The following is a 26,112-nucleotide window of genomic DNA, read 5'->3' as shown; positions in this document are numbered from 1 at the left end:
AGTTTGATTCCATTCCTCACGGCACACTCAGTCTACGTTTTCTATCACTTGTGTTGGCGCAGTCCACACTGCCTCTGCTTTGCATCCCATCATTCCATCAACCCATCCTCCTGAGGAATATACTTTCCCTTTTATTTGCAATTGTGGTCCGTCTGCACAATAAGTTATCAAATTAAACTCGGCATCTGTACACCTTAATATTTGGTGATCTACTACTTCGACATCTCCTCTATGTGGGCCCGATAATGTTTACTTGAGCACTTTACTTTTCATCTTCATACTCTCCATCATGTGTGCCTCTTTTACATAGTCGTCTACATATGGGAATTCTGATCCTGTGAGATATTTTATCATGGCCGATTGTCCCTGAAACTGTCCCCTGCTCGGGCATACTGTGAGATGTACTAAGCAGTGCGCTCTGAACTCAGGTACCTCCTGAGGTATACATACTCCAGAGGCTCTCATGGCATAGGGGATAAGTGAGCAAACAAAATAGCTTTCCCTTGATATCTCTCTCACCACCTTCTCCATTGACCTGTACCACGACTTTCGTTCAATTTTTATGGAATTGTCAAAATACCTTTTCATGTAATATTCATTATCTGCAATACTTCTCCTATCCCTTACTGTTGCCACAACTGGGCATAAATACCATTTCCTGATCTAACAGGAAATCTGAGTTTTTTAACTTCTTTACTAACGTTATGCCATAGGGACACATATATCTTACCATAATCATTCAAATGCAGTGTGAGATAAAATAAGAAATAAAAAAAACAAAAGGGAAAGGAAAACAGAAGGACCGCAATAGCCATGTCTGTCGTTTGTAGATGTGTCCTGTGGCATATTGATCAGGGTATTATGAAGAAATCAAGAACATAACGATGTGAAAACATTTGTACAGTTACCTAGTACCGGGCAATAGTATGTTATTTAGCAACGGTGAGTGAGGCGAGCTGAATATACCTTTTTCAAAGCACTTGCAACCAACGATAATGACAATAATAAAAGATTTGATTGATCTTTTTTTAACCATTTCCACTATTATGTGGTCCATTGATAAAGAACGTAAAAATAGTGCTGATAAAAAACATAAAAATATAAAACTGGAAGATAAAAAATAGTCCCAATAAAAATATAAAGATAGAAAAGCATAAAACGAGTCCGTTATAGATGTACGATATGTGAAAAATAGTCCTTAATACTGTACTGGTAATATATTCAAAAAGTCCTTCGCGTCAACTCCAGCGGTAGTTCAGCGTCAGTGTTCCTCAAGTGGTGCAACATAATTCAGAACTCTTATTCTCAAGTTCCTTATTCTTTTTATCTTCTTTCCCAGCATGCACTTGGGTCTGTTTTTGTTCTCGTCTCCCTCAGGATTCTGGTAGCTGGGCAGGGATGCGGCACTCTTGTATCGTCATATGTTTGCTATGTTGACCCACAGGAAAAAAGTTGACAACTGCAGTAGCATTCAATTCTATTTCATCTTTTTCTGTGCCTTTAGCAATACCTCCCTCTCTTTCCCTTTCCTGTCAACAAATAAGAGCAGTATTTAGCGATGGACATCAAATAGTCATGTAACTCATTCCCTAACACAGCCACAGTGCTTAGTCTGCGCGCATGTGGTTAGGGTAATGGGCACATGCATCCTGCAACCTGTCACCAACTCGTGAGGAGTCAGGTGATCGTCTGAGCCTTGCTGATTGCGCAGGGCAAAAACAGCAAGCGCAAGGCAATACAGCCAGTCAATATGCAGCGTGTCACACAATCTTGCTAATCTTGCTAACCCGTGCTGCCCGAGAGTTTTGTGAGCTTTATAAATGTAAAATAAATAAAATCAACAAATCTCCACGACCCTCCCTGAGATTATTTCACTATGGATAGAGCAGTGTTGCAAGGAGATTCTGATGGCACTATCACTCCCTGCTTCAAGAGCGCATTTATACCCTCATCTACTTCTTTGGACATTGGATATTGGATATTATTTCACTTGAGGTAAAATTACCCCTTTCTACAATTTTATTTGTACTGATCCAAACCCTTTTAACAACCCTACATCATATGGACTAGTGGTCCATAGTGTGCCGGGTACTTTTGCCAAATCTTTTTCCATAAATGATGGACCCTTTTTAGCTAGCATTATTTGTTGTGGCACCTCTGTACACTCTATTCTCAATTGACCTGGTATACTTATCTGAAACAATACCTCATCATCAGAGTCACTATAATGAAACAACTCCTCATCTGTCAACTGGGTCAGTCTGTGTGATGCATCAAGTGCTATTACTGTGCGCCAACTCACCCCTTCCTCATCAGTGCCATGTAAAATTACTCTATCCTCCCTCACTGCAGCCAACTCTAGCTCAATTATAACCAGTTCCCCTTCAGATACATCTGTAGGTATATGTGTTCTGAATAAAAAGTCTGTGGGTAGTGTCAATAGCTGTCCCTTAATGTGAGGAAGCCATGCTAACATCACTTGTACTCCATAGAAAAATACTTCAGGATCCACTGGTACTCCCCTCTGTACTTTCTGCCCATGAAATCCTTGTATGTATTCCTTTGCTGTCTGGAAATGTATGCCTGGTGTAGAGCATATTATGCCATCCTATGTGAATGAAATTGACATATTGAGTTTGGCCATAAAATCTCTTCCCAATATGTTGACAGGTGCCTTCTTGCAATACAGGAATGGGATAGCTACCGTCTGCTCTCCTACTGTCACAGGCAAGCTGTCAGTGGAATGAACCGTATTTGTAGCTGCAGAAAAGCCTTGAGTGTCCATGAATATACCAGTTATTGGACATCTGCCCCCTCTGACACAGGATTTTGTTGCCCCAGTGTCAACCAAGAAGAAAAGAGTCTGGACGCCTATAGATACCTCCACCTGCGGTTCCTTTTCAGGGTCTGTGGTTTACTGATAGGATAGGGCACATCTAGCTATTCTGTGGAATGTCATATTGGGGATAAATGTTCAGTCCTGTCCCTGTAAAAGGGTCCCCCCCCCCCAAGGGCTGTTACTCCTCCTATCCGGAGTGTCTGTGGCAAAATGTTTGTATCCCACTGTGTCACTGCTTGTTGTGATTGCGCTGCACTCTGTTGCTGTTGTGTCAATGTCTGCTGTGGTTGTTGCGGTACTACCTGTGGCCCTTGTGGTTGCTGCACTTGCTGTGCTTGTGTCTGATCTGGCGAATATTGTGTGTAGTCATAATAACCATAGTCTTGCTGTGGTGCACCATATGGTGCTGGATATGCCTTCCTTTCACCCTCTAGGCCCATACTGCATTGCACCTTGCTGCATTGCTCCTCCACTTCTTGTGAAATGTGTCCTACTTTCCCACATGTCCAACATACAGCTCCAGTGCCCCCAGGTCCTCCGAAGCAGGGGTGTCCTTCACCAAACCCTCCTTGTGGCACTCCAAACCCAAATCCTCTCTCTCTGAACAAATGCTCTTCCTCCTCTGGGGTAAAAACTACTCTCCCCTCTTTCAGCAAAATAACCACCCATACCCAGCTGTTGCATGGCAGCTCCCTGTCCATTATTCCTGTCTCCTGTATCTGTCCATACCACTCTGTCTACTGCCATTTTGGATAATTTCTTCTGCACCAATTTTGTCTCTTCCTTTTGCCTTTCCTCCATTTTCTTTTGATCCTTCTGCTGCTTTAACCTACGGTGATGGAGAATGGTCAATTGTATCTTTGGCCATGGTCTCATTTCAATCTCCAAAATCTTTTTTAACTGTGAGTACTTCTTCAGGTAGGCCCTGACATAAAATATGACAAAACACTGGTATATTTTTATCCCAATGGTCTTTAGTTTCCAAACGCCAACATTCTTTAATGTCTTGAATTATAGGCAGCAGGGTCCCTCAGTAGGCCCCATCTTCATAGTCAATATGGCGCTCATGTTAGATTGGTCTGGAAATAGCACCCTCAGTGCCCTACCATACATTAGCTCTAAAATTATTAACTGGTGACGCGTCATATTTAGTAGTGTTATGTTCTGTCACTGCAAAGTAGCCCACTCTCTTCCACACGCCCTCTGCCTTGTCACCTAATATGGATGCAAATAGGCTTTTCATGTCACCTAGAGCTAATGCTATCCCAGTTTTCTCTCACTCTAGCTTGTAGATCCACATGCACCCACCCTTGCTGTGAGTGATGGCAGCTTACCCATCAAGTTATTGTTGTCTGTCTGATTCCATGGAGTATAGTGGGGCTTCCCTAATCCCTTAGGAAGCAGTGGGAATTTTGTTATTCCTTTCTTGCACAAAGGTGACGCTGCGCTCTCTCAGCTACACAGGGTCATTGGCGTTCTGTCAAGTTTCTTAAGAAATATGGTGATCTATGGTCTTCATCTATGGGGAGTACTGAGGTGAGGGATATAGGCTTAAGTTTGGCCCCTTCGCCCCAGAAAATCTGTTATCTCTCCTTTGGCTGGTCCTGTGGTATCCATTTGTGGGGCTTGCACCGCCTCCTCTCCTCCCTCTTCATCATCAATGTCTACCCAATCTGTCTCTCCGTAATTTTCTACACTTTCGTCATCCTCCAGTATGAGATCAACACTCACTCCCTTAACAGGCTCCCTTACATATGTTCCACTCATTATCTCTAGCAACACAACTCTGCCCCTGGTCTCTGGGGTTATTGTCCCACTCCCTTCTCCCCACATCTCTGGCATCATATCTCTGCTCACCTTTTGGCTTATCCCCTTCCTCATTTGTTCTATTTCTTCCTTTTCTCTTGCCATTCTCCTGTTCTTCTCATTTAGCCTCTTTACATACTCATCCCTTTCTCCTACCACCTTTTTTCTTTGTTGCCTTTCCTGTTCCTCTCTCTGCAACTTCACTGTTTCTTCTCTCCATTCCCTCTCTTTCTCCCTCTGCGCATTTTGCTCTATCTCTTCCTGTGTCTTCCTCCTGAATTCCTTCCTGGCTGCTTCCTTCATTTCTTCATACTCCACTACCTTCACATAATTTTCTGTGCCTTTCCCATTGAGTTTCAACAATATTTTTCCTCCTACCCATTTCTCTGGTCCCATCATTGTCTCTCCAGTATCTCCATTACCTATGGGTACGCTTCTCACCCTTTGACCATCTATCCGCATGCCTCTCACTCTCCAGAGCTCTTCTTTAGCTGCTCTTAGCTGCTTTTCTAAGCTATTTAGCCCTCTACACTCTTCAACATCTCGTAACGGTGTCTCTGAGCTGCGCCTTGCTTTATTCCCTATTTGCACTGATGGCCCCTTTCTTTTTACCAATTTGACCCTCCTCTTAATATCACCACTTTCCTCATCAGGAGATTCATATCTGGGATTACTATACCCCACAGCTGCAGCTTGTAGTGAGTATATTCCTGGAATGGTCCGGGCTGCTGCTCTCTCATACAGAGGCGGGACTGTGTAGGCGCCTGCCTCAGCTGATGATGGCGGGGCTGTTGGCTGTGTGCGAGCGCTCTCCTCAGTGGGAGGAGGCAGTGGAGCTGTGGGCTGCTCGCCCTCCCCCTCACACACATTAAGCATCCATTCCTTCTTAGGCCCCTCTGTCTCTTCCTCAAAAGACTTCCAGAACTCTAATGTACCTAGCCTGTTCTTAAGCTTCTTGCCCTTGTGTATGGCATGTAAGTATGTGCACATATGTTGGATTACATCTTTTGAGTGAGTGCCTTCTTGTGGCCAGGACATGTACATCTTTCCAGCAGTCCCTTTCACCTACTCGGCATGATGCGTGATGATTTTAGTACAATATCTAGGGAACGTTTTGCATAGGTGGATTATTGGGGTATCTGAAAAGGTGACAACTTTTGAGCATCGCGCAGCTTGCATTTACACAGAATAAATAATACTAAAACTGTTGAGCTTACCAATAATTGGAACAAAAATATTCTTCACAATTCTCTCCCACTTTTCCCTTACTCACACCTCCTCCCCACTTCAAAAATACACCACCATTAAATCAATTTTCATTGTCTGGGGCCACGCCCCCAATGTCCAATCTTACCTCTGGGTCATAACATCAAAATCTGCTCACAATCTAAATGTTCATACTTACCCCATCAGCCTCTATCAAACAATACTATCTGCTATGCTCACAACACACAAGGAAAAACAACTCTACAGGACCTATCTCAACACAACACAATTCCAGCAACCAACAATTTAATCAAATTAAACACATAACCTACTGCAAAGCCTTCCAAGACCTTGTCGGGGGATATCCTTTATCACCTTCTCTGTTTCATAAATACCATACCATACATTTCCCCACCCTCAATGTTACCTTGCACATAGCATGCTCACAGATGTGGATCTCTGAGGATTCTGGGCATTGGGGTCCCCTCGATCTGCCAGCTCCTCCTCTGATTCCAGAGGGCGGTAGAAGACCGGGCAGGATCCCAATCCAAAGCCAGCTCCTGCTGGATCCCTGTTAAGCTGTGCACAGATAATTCTGGTCTCCTGACCGATACACTGTCCAAGAGGAAGGGCAGCGGGGGGCCACCCAAAGTCCACAAAAATCCTAAAAACTAACCATTCTCTGAAACAGGGGCCCGAAAACAGCACAGCCCTCTACCTGGTATTGGCCAATAAAGAGACAACATAGAGGGGATTTAGCATGCAAATGCAAGGTAACCCCAGTATGGAAAGCTGGGGGGGGGAAATGAAATTAAAAGCCAAGCTCTCGCTCTCAAATTCTCCAACATTTGAACAGACAACAGCAGTTTATATAACACAAATGAGTTATTCTGATGTCATCATGATCACTGAGTTACGAAATCCTATCTCTACTGCTCATTGGTCCTAATTGCTAAGCTACATATACTATCTACATGTCTGACCCTACTGATTGGGTAACTATCTAAGGTCCCAACTCATAAAACATCCCATAAAATGTATGACCTCATTATGCTGGAATATTATTGGTAAGCTCTAAATTACTTTTACAGTGAAAAGGTCCATATTTTCTTTTATCGGTTAGCATGCAGTCACACTCTCGGTTAACTGGCGAACGTGATGAGATAAGTATGTTGATGGGAGGAGAGGATAAAGCTTATCACTTTTTGTTCTCATTTAACTAATACAGCCCATGTTATCCCAGCCATGTAATCTCTGAGTTTCTAAGAGCTTTGTCCTGGCTGAACTGCCAGGTTCCGGCCCTCCCTGTCTTGCAACAGTAAATGCGCCATCCTGTTCTTGACACATTATAAGTAACTATTATGACTCATTTCCACTTGACCATGTTTAATATTTGTCGCAGCAATTATGTGTCCTTTTACCCGCATTTGCGCTTTTCTGTCATGCCTAGCCGATTGCTGAGACATTAATCTGTCAGCTACTAGGAGATTTCCTGAGATGCTCCGTTGATCCCATGGACTTCAAATAGTCTGCTGTGTTGTTGTAACTAATTTACCTTAATGGTTGAAGGCTCACCGTCTAGACACTGATATCTTGTTCTGTTATGTAAACCTTCCCTCCAGTGTTGGACATTCCTTTGAGGCAGCTATGTCCAGCCAATGCATATTTTTCTGAATTAACTATATTTGTTTCAATACCGTACGTTGCTGTGAGACCCTCTTAAAGCTACAGAACGTTATTCTCTGCTGTGCTTTTGCAGTTTTAAAATGGCAACTGCTGTCAGGTTTTATTCTCTGCAGGAAATATTTGCTTTGCTATCTACCAATTCCACGTGCATTGCATGCATGTCATATTTCTCTCCCTATGTGTACGCAGCAACCTCATCTCATCTACCTACAATTTTCTGCCCTACTTGTGTAGTGAGTCCCTATCTTGTGTACACGCCTTCCTGTCACCTAGTCTATTCGATTTTAAAACACACTAATTGAGCAAGCTCATGCCTTATCTGATCTCTACTTTTGTAGCGCCAACTAACTACTCTTTGTGACAGTTGCATTTCCAGGAGAGTTCAAAGTGCAGTTTCAAATGTATCCTTTCTTACCTTGTGACTTTGTTTCTTCTGAGGAAGGCAGGGGGGCAGAGCTTGAACATGCTCTCTAGTCAAAAACGGCCTCACTACAATGTGTCATAGCTTCTCTCACCTAAAACAAACACTCCTTCTGAAGCTCCAAGCTTTGCCGCAACAAGTTCCACAGCGTCACAAAGGGGTGAAGTAGGCCAGGAGGCTCTCTAAGGGCTTAGCGAGGTGCTATGGTGTTTTCCGGTCTCAGGGTCCTGATCATATTACCCAAGCCCCAATCACTTCCCTCCTTACCAAACCAATGCACACTCAAGAACGGGCATATGTCCATAGATTTCCTTTCTGACTCTTGGCTAACCTTGTCGTTCTGCCACAACCACCATCTTCCCCTCCACTTAGCCCAGACAATGAATAGATTGATTATTTATTAAGCGCTTATACAGCAAGTTGTTCAAAGCGCAACCATGCATGGGAGGGGATACAGAAGGGAAAACAAGACAAATTAGCTTACTAGGCGTGGTACATTCAGGTCGTAGTCCATAGACAGGAAGTGCAAGGGAGTGGGGGTAATGGTGATCAAGTGCACCCAGTCCCGCCAGAGCATAGGTTAAGTGCAAGAGGTACCATTCTCATGGGTCGTAACCAAGAGTGCAGAAGTGCTGTGGCAGAGCAGAGCCCATAGGCAAGTACAGAGGACTGGTGAGGAAGCTTGGGACCTGTGAAGCTCTGAAGGTGCACCAAGCAGCCAGTTCGCAAACTGAGCATAGAGTAGCGGCTAGAGGGAAAGAAAGCAGGGTGAGGTGGTTAGCAGGGGAGAGGGAGAGAGAAGGAGGAGACGAAGAGGAAGGTTTTGAGGAGTTTCCAGAGCTTTAGATGAACCGGTTCAAGACGGAGAGAGGCAGGGAGTGTGTTCTAGAGCGAGGCACCTATGGAGGATAAAGATCTCCCCCCAAATCTCTGCTTGGAAAAAGAGCTCACTCGCAGAGCATTGGAGGAAGACGAGCAGAGGGCTTGGGAGGGAAAGTATTTAGGAAGACAGTGTTGCAGGTAGAGTGGGCCCAGTCCCCAGAAAGCCTTGTGGACAATGCAAAGGGTCTTGAACTTGATCCTTGCAGCCACAGGGAGCCAGTGGAGGGATTTCAGCACCAGAGAGATGCGGTCCCTGGGCTTGAGCCTAAGGATAAATCTTGCGGTTCTGTTCTGAATGATTTGAAGAGGATGGAGAGTAGAGGCAGGGAGGTTGGGAAAGAGGCTGTTGCAGTAGTCCAGCCTAGAGAGGACCAGGGCTCTGGAGATGGTGAGCCTCTGGGGGGAAAGTGAGAAAGGGTAGAATACCTCTGCGAAGATGCAGTTGGTAGTGGGACTTTTTAGAGATGTCCGAGATGCGAGAAGCGAAGGAGAGAGTGGAGTCAAAGATAACCCCCAGGTTTTTTGCCTCATTTGTGGGTGGAGGCGCAGGGCTCAGGGAGGCCGGCAAGAGATAAAGAGGGAAAGTGGGAGCTGGGGTGCCAATGAGGACAATCTCTGTCTTACTGGCACTGAGGCAGAGGTCGTTTGCAGCACCACACGACTGGATTGTGGACAAACAGTCAGGAATGAGCGAGGAGGAAGAAGAGGTTGAGGGTGGCCTTAAAGAGAGCTGTGTGTCATCTGCATAACACTGAAAATTTGAGGTGAAAGTGGGTATCTTGCGGGCCAGGATGGCCATGTAGACATTGAAGAACCAGGGTGATAGGTTAGATCCCCAGGGACACCACAAGTAGAGAAAGTGATATGAGAAAGGGCCCCCATTCCACCTGGGATGGGCGGTCAGAGAGAAAGGAGGTTAGCCACGCAAGGGCCTGACCAGTGATGCCAAGGGTATCGAAGAGACATGCGATCAGGGTGTTGTGGTTTACCGTGTCGAAGGTGGAGGTGAGGTCAAGTAGAAGGAGGACACCGGGGGGCGAGTTAGAATCAAGGTTGGAGGGCAGGTTTTCATCACAGGTGTTCAGAAGAACAGTTTCCGTCCCTCTGGATGCTCTAAAGCCAGACTGGTGGTCGTGGAAGCTGCGACCAATTCGGTGTGGAGGGTGAGCTGAGATATTGCCAACTTCTCTAGGAGTTCACCCAGGAAGGGAGCGATGCAGATGGGGAGATAGTTTGCTGGCATGCAGGGGTCAGCAGAAGGTTTTTGAAGCAGACGGTGCACAAGGGAGTGCTTGAGAGGAGAGGGGAAGACTCCAGTGGCGAAGGAGAGGTTGCAGAGGTCGACCAAGGCTGGAGCGAGAGAGTAAATGTTGTCCTTGATGGTTTTGGAGGGACAGGGGTCCACCTGTTTGGAGGAGGCTTTCATAGAACGGACTAGTCTGTGATCTCCTCAGATGTGACAGGGGAGAGAAAAGAGGAGGAGGGGTGGTGGATGCCAATGGAGGCACAAGAGGTGTTGGTGGCGGAGGTGGTGGGGAGAAGAGCGAGGCTTGGGTGTCCTGTGTTTTTGTGGTGAAGTGTGCGGCCAGGGCCGAGCATAGGGCCTGGGTGGGTGCAATGGTGGAGGATGCTGCGGCCAGATTGGCTAGTTCGTTGCAGACTTTGAAATGTTCAGCCGTGTTATTAGATGCCGCAGAGATGCAGGCTTAAATAAAGACTTTCTTCTTGGAGCGGATGCAGAGTGCATATTGCCGTTGAGAGAGGCGACAGGTCAGTTTGTCTGAGGGTGTGCCTGAAGAATCCCATTTCCGTTCGGCTGCCCTACACTTGCGTATAAGGGAGGCCAGCTCGGAGTCATACCAAGAGTTGCACTTTTTGTTAGTCTACAGTCAAAACCACATGATAGGGGCAAGAGTGTTTAGAGTGTTAGTGATGGAGAGATTGAGGATGGAGAGGGCTGTGTCAGGGTGAGAGTAAGCAACAGGAGTAGGAGGTGGGGAGTAAGTAGAGGCAAAGGCAGCAACTGACACTCTTTTCATAGGTCGGATGACTTTGTAGGCGGGCGGCAGTACTGGGCTAAGCGATGCGAGAGGAGAAGAGAGCCTCAGGTGAGAGGAGAGAGTGGTCAGTCCAGGACAGAGTAGTAGTGAGAGGGATAGATGGAGAAATGCCTATTGTGATAAGAGCGTCCAAGGTGTGGCCAGCGGTGTGCGTTGAGCCAGAGGGTAGGATGGAGAGGGAGAGAGAGTCACAAGGATTGCAGAAAGGTCCAGAGGATTCAGGTGAGTCTAGGTGGATGTTGAGATCACCCAGTAGGAGGAGTTGAGAGGAGGAGGAGAGTAGACAATAGGCCAGGTCAGTACACGGTGAGAGGAACAGGGTTGACTGACCTGGTGGCCAATAGGTGGTGGCCAGGAGGAGAGAGGAGCTGGGAGAGAGGGAGAGCCTGCAGACCAGACACTCAAAGGAAGAGTAGGTGTGAGTGGGAATGGCAGTCACCGGAATCCACTCAGGGAAGATAACTGCTACTGCCCCCTGCCCCCTGGCTTGTTTGCTCTAGGCACAGAGAGAAATTTGTCACCTTCAGAGTGAGTCAGAACTTGTGACAGAGCTGTCTTTGAACCAGATTTCGGTGAGGGCAAGGACATCGAGATCCAGGAGTTCAAGGAGGTTGCAGATGTCAGAAGAGTGTTTGACAGCAGAGCGAGAGTTAAGTGTAGCAATATGAAGCAGATTGCCATCTTTGAGGGACACAGAGGGAGCAGGGAACAGAGGTCCCCCCATAAGCAGCAAAAGTTTGGGGGATAGAGGTAGATGCAGGGGGCAACGGAGCCCCAGATGCTGCATTAATAGGTGGCAGGTGCACCACAAAAGAGGGGGAAGACAAGGTTGTCAATGATGGATGTGTCAGCAAGGAAGATGATGAGGATAGCAAGGTGGTTGGGCAGTGGCAAGGAAGCCAAGGTTGGGACGGTTGGCAAGGGAGCCATGGATGCTGAAGGAGCAGGAGACAGAGGAGCCGGTGCAGAAGAAGAAGGAAGGTTGATAAGGCGCAGGAGGAGCTTATCAAAGAGTAGGAGGTTGGGTTGAGGACCCTGTACCATGATGGTCCATTCCGATAAACATTGATGATGACCCTGGAGGTAGAGAGAGAGAGGCAAGAAGGACCTCCCAGCAGGTGCCACCATTAATGGGTGAGGAAGAGAAAGGAGAGAAAAATGTGATCACCTGGAGAGTCCATAGATCAGGAGAGGGGATGACAAAGAGGACGTTGGTGATTGGCTCTCTAGCAGAAGCAGTACTGTAGGTGTCAGCAATAGGAAGGCCTGGCTTGGAGTTGAGTATGTCCTTCTTGAGTTTCTTCCTGACAGACTTAGTAAGAGGTGAAGGATAGGATATAGAGAAGCAGTTTGAGAAGATAGGCGAGATAGAGAGTGCCATAGCAAGCAGAGTGAGGTAAACTTTACCAGGTTGGGGCGAATGGGCACGGGGAAGGAGTAGGAATGGGTGGAGACAAGTGTACAGGGCTGGGAAAAAACCCTGGGAACTTGGTAGGGCGAGGGAGCAGATAAAAACAGTCAATGCCTTTCAACAATGCAGCATGTGCACACACCGGAGAGCGCTTTTTCTGGCTAACCGGTATTACAGTAGGGCCAGTCAGAGGTGTAGCTGTGGAGTTTCCTGGTAGGAAGGTAGAGTTAGTTTGAGATTGGGCATAGACGCTGGGACAGATGAGTCAGATTTGGACTCACTGGCTGACTATTAATTGTCCTGCATCTCAGGGAGATTCCCACCGCCTACTGTCCTGTGCTTCTTCTCCCTTCCTGAAACATCTCCCTTCAACCTTGATGTTTCCATCTGCTGACTTGTTCTGTACTTTGATATCCTTCTCTAATATATTTATTCTCCGTCCGCCCTTAATTAACCTCTTCTCCAACATCTTTACTTTCCTCTCGCTCGCTTGCTGTTCTCTCCAACCTCCATATCCTCTGCTCCTACTTGATGCTCTCCCCTCCTCCAATTCCTGTCCTCTTCCTTCCTGTAGCCTTAGCTGTCTGCACCTCCACCTCCTTCTGTACTCATGGCTCTCTCTGCTGATCCACTTCTGTCTGATCATGGCTCCCCCCACACTAGTATTTATACCAAATAATGTGCACCACATATGTTTGTACTGCATATTTTTGACTGCATTTGGCACTTAAAATGCAGGTGGTTGTTTTGGGTAAGGCACCATTTTATGGGGAGAGGTAGGGGGAGTGCAGGAGGTGATCCACTGCATTTTGCATGAAAAAAACAAACCTGTGCATTGAAAAAGTTGCTGGTAAAAACACATGGACCCCTCCAATTCCTGCACCCTCAACTCTCTGCTCCTCCTACGCCTTTAGTTCTCTCCATACCTGCGCCACTGCACACCTAGTTGCTCCATTAGTCCAAATCATCTTGTTCACCATCTCTTTCCCAGGGGTTTTATGGAGCCTCAATCCCCTCCCTTCGGGCCAGGCTGCTGTCTATGGACTGCTCCAGTGATTGGTATGTGCTCTGTGCTTGGAACTGGTCATGCAGTAAAAACCCACGCGCATTTAATGACTTCTCTACTTCATACCTGCTCCAAGGACCAAGTCCTTAAATAGCCAGTCCTTTTTGGAACTCTCCATCATGTAGAGGAGCATTGAATGGCAATTTATTTTATTTTTATTTATTTATTTGCATTTATAAAGCGCAGCATCGACCCTGGGGCATCGTGGTGCTGTTACAGAGAACTGAACTTGAGGAAAGGTATTAACAATGAGCAGGGGAAGCAGTGCTACTGTTCATGAGGTTACAGTTGAACAGACGTAGTAACACATATTGGTTGAGATCTAACAGAATAGTGTGGTTTTAAGCATTTTCCTGGAATACAGTGTAGGATCTCCCATTTCTTAAGGTTGTGGGCAGTGCATTCCAATTTTTGGGTGTCAAGTGTTGAAAACTGGACCCTACAGCTTTGGTTCTCTTGAAGGCTGGTACGTATATCTGGTTGGTCAGGTGAGAGCTGATGGGTCTGTTAGATGGGTTGCGGGTGATTTTTTCTGATAGGTAGGGTGGGGCATCGGAGGAGAGGCACCTGTGTGTTATGGCCACATCACAGCAATCACAGAGTCTACAAAGAAATGGCACGCGCAAGTATCATACTTGGGCACAAAGGAGAATACCAACATGTGGCCTTGGTGTGTGCTCATGTAGTCTGATCAGAAAGGAAAGATTGTCTATGCAGCAGAGTACTCAATCCCATGGTACAAATATGCTCACAAATGGGACAAGAAGCAACTGCATTTTACAGGAATTTGAAATTTATATCTGTGCACATACAGGCACAAGTTCAACGCCATCCCGAATCACAAACCACTCATTCCCATTCTTTAAGGTAGAGCCTCTTGCTGGCCTGCGTGGATGAAAACATGGATGTTGTAATTAAACCTCAATTGAAGGGGGTGCTGGTACAAAAGCTCAGGTTTGAGTTCGGACACAACCCTCCCTTAAGCTTTGACCACAGAAAAGCTTTCTCGAGCAAAATCAAATGATGACTGCCTATAGGAGATCATAAATTATCTGCAACAGGGTCAGGTGAAAACACATTTTAAACATAACGGACACCCCATCCCTGAAGCTAACGCAAAAGCTACTGCTTATTGTCTGCAATCCACAATCAACTGTCCTCAGAAAGAGGACTCTTGCTAAACTGGCAACTAGACGGGGATTCTGGCAGTGCTCACGAAAAGAGCAGTATTCTTAGCCCACGGTGGAAATCAAGAGGCTGTTAAGAAAAATGAATTGATCAGCTAGCCGAGGAAGTGGTGCAGGATTGCATACTATGTCAAGCCTCAAATACCTCCAAACAGACTACCTCAATATTCACATTAGAAAATAGGCAAAACCCTTAGCATGATGAACGCTAACTTCTGTTCACTCTCTGGTGAGGACACTATCTTTCTGTGCGAACAGACAACTACTTAAGAAAACCTGAAGTAGAAACAGTCAGTTCCACGTGTACACAGGTAGTGATGTCAAAACTCGAGAAAATAATGGTAAGCCAATCCATCCCAAACTCTCCGAAGACAGACAATGGACTACCTCTTAAAAGTTGAGAACCCTGAACACCTCCATTGATTAAGCAGTCAACACATTCGAATCATCCCTTGTTGGCGACAAGCGAATGGTGATGCAGAACGGTTCATGATAAATGTGAGGCAGGCATGGCATCAAGAGAGAGACAGACTCAAATATGTTCATTTCAAAACCTTTATTTACTAAAGTTCCTGGGTTGGTGTAATGCCTAACTGGCCCTAACACTCAAGGGATGGTTCCCTTAACTGATGTTTCTAACGGCCGTTGAAGTCTGAAAGTCCAAAGTAAAAATCTGTCTGTGTCTAAACCCATGCTTGCCCTCACTCAAGCTTTGGCCCCTCTTGGATTCAAACACAAGTTCAGCTTGTCATGATGTACCTTTCTTTCATATACAGTTCTTTCACATATAATTTATTCAGGGGATAGCATCAGAGACTTTTGAAACACTAGGTTCTTTGCTCCTCCTAAGCACAACCACTCTGATCTTCAGCCCCTCTCTATTTCTCACTCTTCCTGTTTTAACCTTCCTACACCCCTTCTTGTTCTTAGTTTCTTTTGCTTTTTTCTCATGCACACTTGCACCTTCCTTGCTTTCTCATGCACACTTGCACCTTCTTAATGTCTTTACTTTCTGTCTGCGCGGCGAGCGCCTTTTCCTATTGTTGCTTTCCTTATCTAAATCTTGCACTTTGTCTTTCTCATATTTCCTTGCACTTTTACACTCTTTGCCTCTCTACAAGCTTCCCCTCACTTCTTTCACTTTTACGCTCCGTGCCGCTTTACAACCATTCACTTACTTTTCTGCTACGTGCCTCTTCACCAACTGCGTCTTTCTCCGGCTCCGCTCCAATCAACTGCACGCTCCAGTATTTATCTCTCACTGACATGAAACTTACCGGGCAGTGTCATGTTGACTAGAGGTCCCTCTGAATACACAGCGTTGAGGTCAGGGTCTCTCCACCTGCCCCTCAGACACTCTTGGGACAGGCACAAGTCCCAAGGGAACAATCACTTTTCTGACCGCCAACAGCAAGACACAGGGTGCCTCGTTCCGGCTGCTTGGAGACACGGCTTCCTAGCCACGCTGCAGCCCCTTTCAAACACTGGGCCAGCGTTTCAGCACACCGTTCTCCTCCAGTCTTCAGGTCCTGCTGCTCTCTGCTCCTTGGCCTCTCTGGTCCAGACAACATCCCCAGCTCGCTCATTTTTTGGAAAAGGATCACTAGTCAAGTGGAGTCGGGTGTGAGTGATGATTAGTAAATGCTTGACTCTGCCTGAATATCAGTGGGACACTGAGTTCGTTCAATTCCCTTACACTCCCCATGTTTTTCCTATGGGAAATCTTCATTGATCTTAGTTAGTTGCATCTTCCTCGTCTCAGTGTTTATTGGAAATGGGCAGGGGGAGATGGGGTGTGATTGAAAATACCCCATGAAGTCTGAAGGAGAGTGGGTTGGGGTATCATTGGGAATGGGGGAAAACCATGTCTCACCCTTGGGTATTCTCCCAATCCCTCATGACCCTCCGATCAGGTGATCCTCCCTCGCTTGTCCACCGCCAGGGTCGGGATCCAAAAACGATGGCCCTTGCCTGGCCACCCGAATGGAAGATCCCGAGGGAGTAAGTGGGAGAATATCATGAGGTTTCCCACACAACTCTGAGCAAAGTCATTTGAATTGCCATGAAAGAGTAGAACTTAAAATGTGACGTACCAGTTTCTCAACGCCTCAAACCTTGACTAAATCTAGTCCAATCCAATCACTCTCGTAACAAGGAGAGTGTGCAGATCAACCATTCCACGTCCCTTGTGGACACTGACATTCTCCTATGATGAAACAAATGCAGGAAGACAACTGCATACCTCACAAGTCAGCGTCCAAAAGCAAGCCAGACTGTTGGACATCCCCTGTGGACACCAAATGTTAGTTCGCAATCGGCATCAACAAGGCAAAACAAGCATGCCATTTCAAACAATGCCAATAACAGTTACCTTCACTAAATGAGCTCTGGTTACAGCTGAAAACTCTCGAGGTTTCATAAACTAAAACTGGTCTTTCTTCAAGAAGCCAAGAGACCGTCCTGTGGGTAGAACCCCCAAGAGATGATTTAGAAGTGGAAGACGATGAAGATGACGTTTGCAACTCGACTTTTAGACATTTTCACAATATCAACTCCTGGATGTCTCCACCGAACACCCCATGATTGAATATGAGGCCCCTTCAGAATCACTGTCACCACCAAAGAACAAGTTACTTACCAACTGTAACGTTCTTTCGACTGGATGTTCCTCCCACGTATTCCTCATCTTGTGATAATTCGTTATCTCCAGCTTTGCTGCTTCGGAAAAAAACATTCTTGGCAGAGGGCGCTGTGCTCGAGGTCATGGCATAGATTGTCCCTCGACGTACTCCGTACTCTGTTGACGCCACCGATGGTATAAATAGCTCGAGCCGCGCCCGTTGCTTCAGTTCTGTTTTTTCAATGAAATATATATAGGCGGAACACCCAGGCGTGCCCCATGACCGATACATTCTTCGTGACAGGAAAGTGTAAGAAAACGTAAAACTGTACTGTGGGGTAGGATGGGAGGGTCGATGAGGAATACGTGGGAGGAACATCCAGTTGAAAGAACGTTACAGTTGGTAAGTAACTTGTTCTTCGAATGGATTGTGTCCTCCCACGTATTCCTCATCTTGTGATAGGCTCCCATAGCAGTATCAATTTTGGAGGTGGGAGTACTAATTTCAGTTTTCGTGGACAGAATGCAGAACTGCCTTGGCAAATAAACCCTCGTTAGAGGAGGCAGTATCCAAACAATAATGTTTAACAAAAGTATGCATTTTTTTCCAGGTTGCAGCTGCACAAATATCTGCTGCCGGGACTCCTCTCTTTAGAGCCGCAGAAGTAGCCATTCCCCTTGTAGAATGGGCACAAAGCCCATCTGGTGGTTCTTTTCCCGCTAATCTGTAGCATTCAACTATGGCTAATATGATCCAGCGGGAAATGCTCTGTTTTGTTACAGATAAGAATAATTTATGACCAGTATAACCCACAAATAGTTGGTTATCTTGTCTCAATTTAGCCATCCTTGAGATGTAAAAACTAAGAGCCCTCTTGGGATCTAATCTTTGTAATCTCTCCTCTTCCTTGCCCAGATGAGGAGGAGGATAAAAGGTTGGTAGTTCTATTTTTTGTGACAAATGGAAGTCCGAGACTACTTTTGGCAAGAACGAAGGTTTAACTTTAAGGACTACCTTATCCTTATAAAAAATAGTATATGGAGGTTTGCATGAGAGAGCCTGAAGTTCGCTAACCCTGCGGGCTGATGATAGGGCCACAAGAAGGACAGTTTTTAGAGTCAAAAGCCAAAATGGACATGAGTGCAGAGGCTCAAAATGTATGCAAGTCAAGAATTTTAATACTAAATTTAAGTCCCAAGTTGGTACATGAAAAGGTACTGGTGTTACACCATTTCGCCAATGGCAGCTTAGACGTCATTGGTCCCTGTGTGGAGCTATGATTCGAGGAAACTCCGATATAGCAAGAGAATCCTATGCCTGCAGTCTAATTGTTTCACGTTGCCGTCAGGAACACATCAGTCATCTGATCCCTCTTAAGGAACCCGGAACTCCACTCCAACGCGTCGTTTCTGCTCAATGTGATGCTCCGTAAGTTTGCTAAGATTCAGAACCCCGAACCCTATTCTATCGATAACTATCCAACTCTCTTTTTCTCACCAACATTCCTTTTTGTTATAGAATTGTATCTCGTCTTGGCCTGCTCACTTCCTCTCCTTCGATCAGTCCAGGGAATTCCCTCGTCCCTTCAAGCGGGGCCATCCATTTGATATTCCGCTCTAGTCAGCAAATCTGTCTAACGGAAGTAAGTCCAATTCCTACATTTGGTCTATCTTTTCTTTCTTTCGAACCATACTTCCCATTCTTCCTTTGTCAGTTGTTACCCTCCTCTTTGGACTACTACTCCTTCAACTGCCCGGGAAGACCCATTCGAAGGATCTAACTCCAGTCATATCCAAAGTTAGTTTCACACTTTTCCTCATCAATTTACCCTTCATTCTGCTCTGCTTATACTTACCTGTTATTCTCGTTCTGTAGGTCTCTTTCCACTTTGCCAGATAGAGAAGGGCCATCCTGAGAAACAACCAGTCCTGACGTCCGGAGTCTTTCCTTACAAGAAGGCTGATTCAAGATCTCCAGGGTTTTATTCCCCAGAGGGTTTCCCTGGGGTTCGTGTTTCCCCTCACCGATTCTTTTAAGTTCGGTACTAGGGGGGGAACAGGGATTCCGGGGTGATTCTTCTCTTCTGCTGTTGCTGCTCCGAACACGTTGGCATCCGATCAGGTTAGTGTTTGTACTTCTAAAATATCCTTTTGGGGATTTGGTAATACAATACAGAGAGGTACTAACCTCAACGGAGTTATAACTGTTACAACTGGAGGGTATACATTAGTAAGCCCTTTTAAGAATTGAATGATTAACGGTATTTTGAAATATGAAACCTCTTCCGAGGAGTGCTTGAAAATGGACAGCGCAGCAAGGTATCCTTTTATTGTTCCTATCTGGAGCCCCATATTAGCTTGATGTAGCAGAAAGGAAAGCACCATTGGGGTGCCACGCTGAAAAGGGTCCACATCCTTGCCTTTGCACCAGTTACTAAACCTGTTCCAGCGATATCGGTACAAAGATTTTGTTGCCGGTCTTCTGGCCGAAAGCAAGATTTCCATTATGTCATCCGGAAGATCCCAATCCTTGTATCTCAACCTCTCAGAAACCATGCATGAAGGTTGAGTGTCTTGACCTCTGGATGGAGAACCCGACCTTCCTCTTGCAAGAGAAGATCCTCTCTTTGCGGAAGACGTATTGGAGGGCAGATGGACATGTCCAGAAGGTCCGGGTACCAAGTCCTCCTGGCCCAATCCGGGGCAATTAGGATCATGGTTTTCCTGAACTTTCTCAACCTCCTGATTACTTGAGGAATCACAGGGACTGGGGGAAACGCGTACAGCAGTGGAAACTTCCACTCCACTACGAATGCGTCTCCCAGAGCTCCTCTTTGAGGAAATTCCCTTGAGCAGTACTGATCGCACTTCCGGTTGATCGCGGTGGCGAACAGATCCACTTGAGGGGTTCCCCAAAGGGCGAAGATCTCCAGAAGGACTTCCTGAGCCAGCTCCCACTCGTGAGAGACTGTGCTCTGCCTGCTCAGAGCGTCTGCCGCCGAGTTCTTCTCTCCGGCTAGGTGAATTGCTGATAGAGAGATTCCTTCTCGTATTGCCCAGAACCAGAGCTGCATTGCCTCTCTGCACAGTGGCAGTGACCCCTACTCCTCCTCTTTTGTTGAGGTAGTACATGGCCACTGTGTTGTCCGTAATTATAAGGACATTCTTTCCTTGTACAGAGGGCAGAAAGGCCTTCAGAGCTAGTCTGATTGCCCTCAGCTCCAACATGTTGATGTGTAGTTTGGACTCCGATGGAGACCAACGACCGCTGATTGTCAGATCGTTGGTGTGTGCTCCCCAACCCGTGAGTGAGGCGTCCGTCACTACCGTTATCTCCGGCCATGGTTGCCAAAAAGACTCTCCCTGTCGTTGCAAGCCCACCATAGAAGATCCTGAGCAACTGCGCTCGGGACTTGCAGAAGATCCAACATATTCCCTGAGAACTGGGACCACTGAGTTCTGAGTGCCCATTGAAGGGATCTCATTCTCAACCTGCCCTCTGGTACTAGGAAAATGCAGGATGCCATGAGGCCGAGCAACCTGAGAAAATCGAAGGCCGGTAGACGTTGGGCATTCTGGAACTTCGTTACCATCTGCTGGATGTGGAGAGCTCTCACTTCGGGAGGCGAGGCTTTTCCTGATGAAATGTCCAAGATTGCTCTGATAAACTGGAGCTTCTGGGACGGTATCATGCGGGACTTCTTGAAATTGAGGGAGAAGCCCAATTTGTGGAGGAAGTGGCAGGTGATCGAAAGATGTTCCTGAGCTTGTTCTGGAGAACTTGCTCTGATCAACAAGTCGTCCAGGTAGGGATATATGTGAATACCTCCTCTCCTGAGACTTGCTGCCACAACCGCCAACAGTTTGGTGAAAACCCTTGGGCGGAAGTCAACCCGAATGGCAGAACTCGAAATTGATAATGAGAATTGGCAATCACGAACCTCAGGTACTTTCTGTGCTTTGGATGGATTGGCACATGAAAGTAAGCATCCTGAAGGTCCAATGATACCAACCAATCTTGGAGTTGGAGAGCCTGAGGATCTGAGAAAGAGTCACCATCTTGAACTTGTCCTTCCTGGGGAACTTGTTCAAGTTTCTCAAGTCCAAGATGGGTCTCAGTCCTCCGTCCTTTTTTGGGATGAGAAAATATGGGGAGTACCAACCCCTGTTCCTCTCCGCTACAGGTACCAGTTCTATGGCACCTTTCTCTAGCAGGGTTAAAATTTCCTGCAACAGGAGCGGATCCGGAATTTTGGCGGAGTTGGCTCCCGGTGGATGTTTCTGAGGCTTTTTTAGAAAGGGGAGACAGTAACCTTGGGCTACTGTTTCCAGTGCCCAAGCATCTGAGGTAATGCCCCGCCATTCCTTCAGATGTTGAGATCCTGCCTCCCACTGGCGTTTTGTGTAACAAGGTCTCAGAGGGATTTGGAGGCGGCTGCAGGAGTGGCTGAGGGTACAGATGCGGCTCCTGAGGCTGATTTTGCACCTCTTCCTCGTGCTCCACGAGGGAAGTTTCTTTTGCCCCTTTGAGAAGCCTGTCCTCTTCCTCTACCAAAAGAGGAGTAGTATCAAAAAGAACGACCCCTCCAGGAAGATGAGCCAAAATAGGGTTTTAGAGGCTGGCGCAAAGAGGCGCTAAGTGATTTAGCTGCCGCTTTCGAGGTCTGAAGTTTCTAGGCTTTCATCAGCCTTTCTGCCAAAGAGCCTCGAGCCATCAAAGGGCATGTTGAGAAGTCTGGCTTGCACATCTGGTGCAAACCCCGACTTCCTCAACCACGCAAATCTGCGTAGCACAACGCTTGCAGCCATGGATCTGCTGATACTATCAGCAGTATCCAGTCCAGACTGGAGACATTCCCCCATTGCCTCCTTCCCGTCTTTGACTATATTCAGGAAGCCTTCCCTTTTCTCGCCTTCCGGAATATGATCAGCCGTTGCCGAAATACAGTCCCACAGGGTATGGGTAAACCTGGCTAGGGTACAGGTGAAATTTGCCGACTTAAGTGCCATACTGCCTGACGTGAAAACTTTACGTGCCCAGGCATCAATTTTTTTATCCTCTCTATCTGGAGGGATAGTTGGATAAGCAGTTTGTTTTGCAGTAGATGCTGCCTGAATGACTAAACTCTCTGGAGTCGGATGTTTATTCAAATATTCAGGATCCGTTCCCACCGGTCTATATTTTCTTGGAAAAGTGCTATCTGCAGCAGCAATAGTTTCTGGCTTCTCCCAGTTTTTCTCCACAGTCCTTTGGAGGGCTCTGTGGAAAGGGAGAACAGGATCTTTCTGAGGTCCCTTGACGATTATATCCGTCATGTCATCTTGTTAAAAAATGGGTGAAGTATTACCCCAACCCATATATTCAACTACCCTGGTCATAAAGACCCCTGTACCCAGCATCCGCATGCTCTGCAGGATCAGGTTTGGCGAACTCTAATTCTGGGGATGTGTCAACTCCACTGGCAGAATGTAGAGTATCACTCGGGTCTCTCATTCTAGATTCCTGGTCAATAAGTTCCTCAGGAACTTGTCTTGTACCATAAGTAACTCCCAAAGTAGTAATCTCGTCTTCTTCTAAAGCAGACTGTTCATAGATTGCTGACATAGATTTGAAAAAGTCTGACCTGGGCAAAGGAGTGAATCTCCTTTCTTCCTCTTCCATCTGCTTCGAAGGAATTGGCAAATCCTTCGAAGTTGTCGAAGGAGTCTTCGAAGATGACTTCGATAATGGCGTCGAGGATGTTTTTGGCTTTGGAGTCGAAATTATCGACGTCGAGGGCGTCGACGAAGTTGTCGAAGTCTTCGACGACTTGTGTTTCTTGTATGGCACTGGAGAAGTGCTCGACTCTCGAAGAGTCTTCGACGGTTTTACGTCGACTCGAAGTTTTTTGGATTCCTCAACGCTACTGGTCTTTGCCATGGTAGCCTTGGACTTCCCTTTGTTGTCCAATGGAGTGACTTTAGGGTTATGGCTTTTTCGAGGGTCTTTCGAGGGGGTCGGGGCCGCATTCTCGAAAACCTCCATCATCTTTTTGCGGAATTCTTCCCACTTACTGGGAGAATCCGATTTAGTCTGACAACGAATTTCTTCGGTCGACTCTGAAGAAGAAGATGATGATGAGGGAGATCTAAGTCTCCTCTTCATTTTTTTCGATGACGAAGAGTGTCTCGATCTACTCCTAGATAGAGATCTCTTTGAGTGCCTATGGTGATCCGATTCCTTAGAATCAGTCGCTTTCTTGTGTCTTTTTGACAAAACCTTTTTTGAGGCCTCCCTCCACACCGACAGTTTACCTCTCTTCTCACAAAGAGCTTTTTCGGTCATAGATTGGCAGGACCCGCAGTCGTCGGTTCGGTGACTGGAACCGAGACAAATCCGGTGGGGATCGGTGATCGACATCTTAGATCCACAATCTGCACACTTCTTTAACCCAGTCCTGGGTGTCGAAGGTGTCGAAGATGACGACATTTTCTTCACAGAAAATATAAGCGCGCCGTTCTCGATGGCGAAGCGATCAGAAAAACGGAACTGAAGCAATGGGCGCGGCTCAAGCTATTTATACCATCGGTGACGTCGACAGAGTACGGAGTACGTCGAGGGACAATCGACGCCACAACCTCGAGCAAGGCGCCCTCTGGCGAGAATTCTTTTTTCCGAAGCAGCAAAGCTGGAGATAACGAATTATAACAAGATGAGGAATACACAATCCATTCGATATCAGCGATTTGGAGCTCCTGACCCAAACATTATCACAAAGATAACCATGGTCTTCCAGAAAGGATGAAAGATTATGATCTAAATTGCTGAACTTCTTTTGTGCAAACCTTGAAAATTCATACCCAAGCTGGAGGGGATGGTTCGTGTTTAAACTGTTAAGGCATTTAGCGGCTCATGTTGAGCAAAAGGCCTCAGCAGCACGTGCCCACAGACCTAAAAAAATCAAACATTGGAAAAGCCAACAATTTTGCACTCCCATAACAGTACTACCTCGCCATATGATGGCAATGGCTGAACAACAGTGCAAGAATCTGGGCATACGATAGCACAGTCTAAGAAATGCTTATCGAACACAGAACACAAGCCTAAACTGTTGGCTGGAAATGCTTGTTTTTAACAGGCCTTCAGTGCTGAGACATACATACTGCTGACATACATACGGTTTATAAATCACGTAATGGAGACACACTTGCTTAAGATATTTTTATTACACCAATAGCACACTTACAGCTGCAATTAAGTCATGACGTCTCAGAAGACATCTTTGCAATAACACTTGCTGTCACTAACAGCACCAAGGTGGATGTTCATACTTCATGAAGCTAGATGAAAGGGATCCCAAGAGGATGTGGTTTGGGCGAGAAGGGGCGAGTAGTGGTTGGGGATGGTGGTGGGTGTTAACATGCACATGGACAGTCAATGGATGGATAAATAAACACCCACAAGCTGCGTTTTCCTCCTCATGTCTCCTCTACCTCCTATCTGTACTGCAATACAACACTTTCAGCTTATAGATGGCTGAATCACTGCCTAATAGACAACACCAATTTAAAAAAAGAAATCTACACCTCGCGCTCAAGTAGAATGAGTGAATGTAGATAGCAAGCCAACCTCCTGTTACTGTGTCTACAACCCAGGACGTGTCAACATGTTCCTATTTTTTTTTCGTACCGCCAAATAAATTCTTTCTTGCTTAGCCTACTAAGCTAAATTGATGCAAACAGAAAATCTTTACTAGAGCAACCTTCACAGACTCAACACAGACGCAACAAAGTCGGAACAAGCTCGATAAAGAAAACACATGTAGAGTTTGAGGTTCTGCTTCATATGTGCATGACCTGAGCAATGGGGTAGCACATGTGACGGATATGCTGAAACCTCCTGCTACTACTACTTAACGTTGAAATGTGAGTATTGTACAATACCTTGACTGTGACCGAAGGGACAACTTCCGCCCCCACCTCGCTTTCAATGGCTTGCTGTGAACGAGAAAAACGAAGAGTTAAACATTCTACTTGAACGACTGAATACAAAGAGCACAATATTAAGATCTCACGAGTAAATGGAGGGGAAGTGGATTAGCTGTAAAGGCTTAATCACTCTGATGACAAATCAAAACATACAAAACACGTTTCTGCTTCTTTTCTTGAATAAAGAAAAAGCTTAATATAATAAACAATTCGCACCAAAATGAACCTTTATTTGAAGGGATTTTCAAAAAGCAGAATTGTTTAGACACATGATTTTGTTTTACAACTTTGAAGTGATCTGCACGTGTCACATCTAGATAGTGGAGGAAACGGCTACAGTACATCATGTTCACCTGCTGAATCAGGGACAGCACATGCTAGTGGGAATACGAGGCATCATTCGTCAAACTCAAAATGTGCAGGTGTTAATTTTCCTGAATAGGGGTGGGCAAAACTGCCGAAATTCGTTCAGCGGAAGAAATGGCGAATTTTGGTCAAAATCCACCTGATTTTCCATTTCACTCGTGAAGGGAAATTGGCAATTTGGGATGTTTTAAAAATACAAAATTTCACATTTGCACCTACTCTTTTCTCTTGTGTGTGCGCGGAAAGGTTTACTCATATAGGGGGCTCTGAAAGTTTCGGCCCTCTAATTGGACAAAACATTTGTGCGCCCGAAGCAAAACAAGGCAAAGTGACGCCCCAAAAGCAGAGAAATCGAGTCAAATCTACTCTGAGGAATGTGAGGGGAATTTCACACATTTCACTTTGATGGCTGTAACTTCACCCGCCACTACCACTACTTCTTAACACACCATATCAGACAAAGCCTTGCCATGCTAATTTCTAGCACCCATATCAATGAGGTCCCAACCAACCACTTAGCCTGAGGGTTTTAAAAAGAGGTGACGCTCAGAACAACACTATTTTGGTGGCGTGAGAGCAAGGGTGCCAACCTAA

At 46.1% G+C, this 26,112-nt stretch overlaps 1 protein-coding gene across 5 annotated transcripts in view; it reads right to left on the bottom strand.

The window, feature by feature from the left end:
• BBS9 (Bardet-Biedl syndrome 9) overlaps positions 1-26,112 on the bottom strand; it is a 3,505,410-nt gene that overhangs the window by 2,334,225 nt on the left and 1,145,073 nt on the right. For all 5 annotated transcript variants that reach the window (XM_069613236.1, XM_069613237.1, XM_069613239.1 and 2 more), the window contains exon 12: positions 25,108-25,161. In XM_069613236.1, coding sequence (XP_069469337.1) covers positions 25,108-25,161 — 54 coding nt within the window. The remainder of the gene's footprint in view (positions 1-25,107; positions 25,162-26,112) is intronic.

This window comes from Ambystoma mexicanum, chromosome 5p, assembly GCF_040938575.1.
Source record: "Ambystoma mexicanum isolate Mex_15411 chromosome 5p, UKY_AmexF1_1, whole genome shotgun sequence".
Lineage (NCBI taxonomy): Eukaryota > Metazoa > Chordata > Amphibia > Caudata > Ambystomatidae > Ambystoma > Ambystoma mexicanum.
The sequence above is the reverse complement of the archived record's forward strand: the minus strand, read 5'-3'. Positions and strand labels throughout refer to the sequence as shown.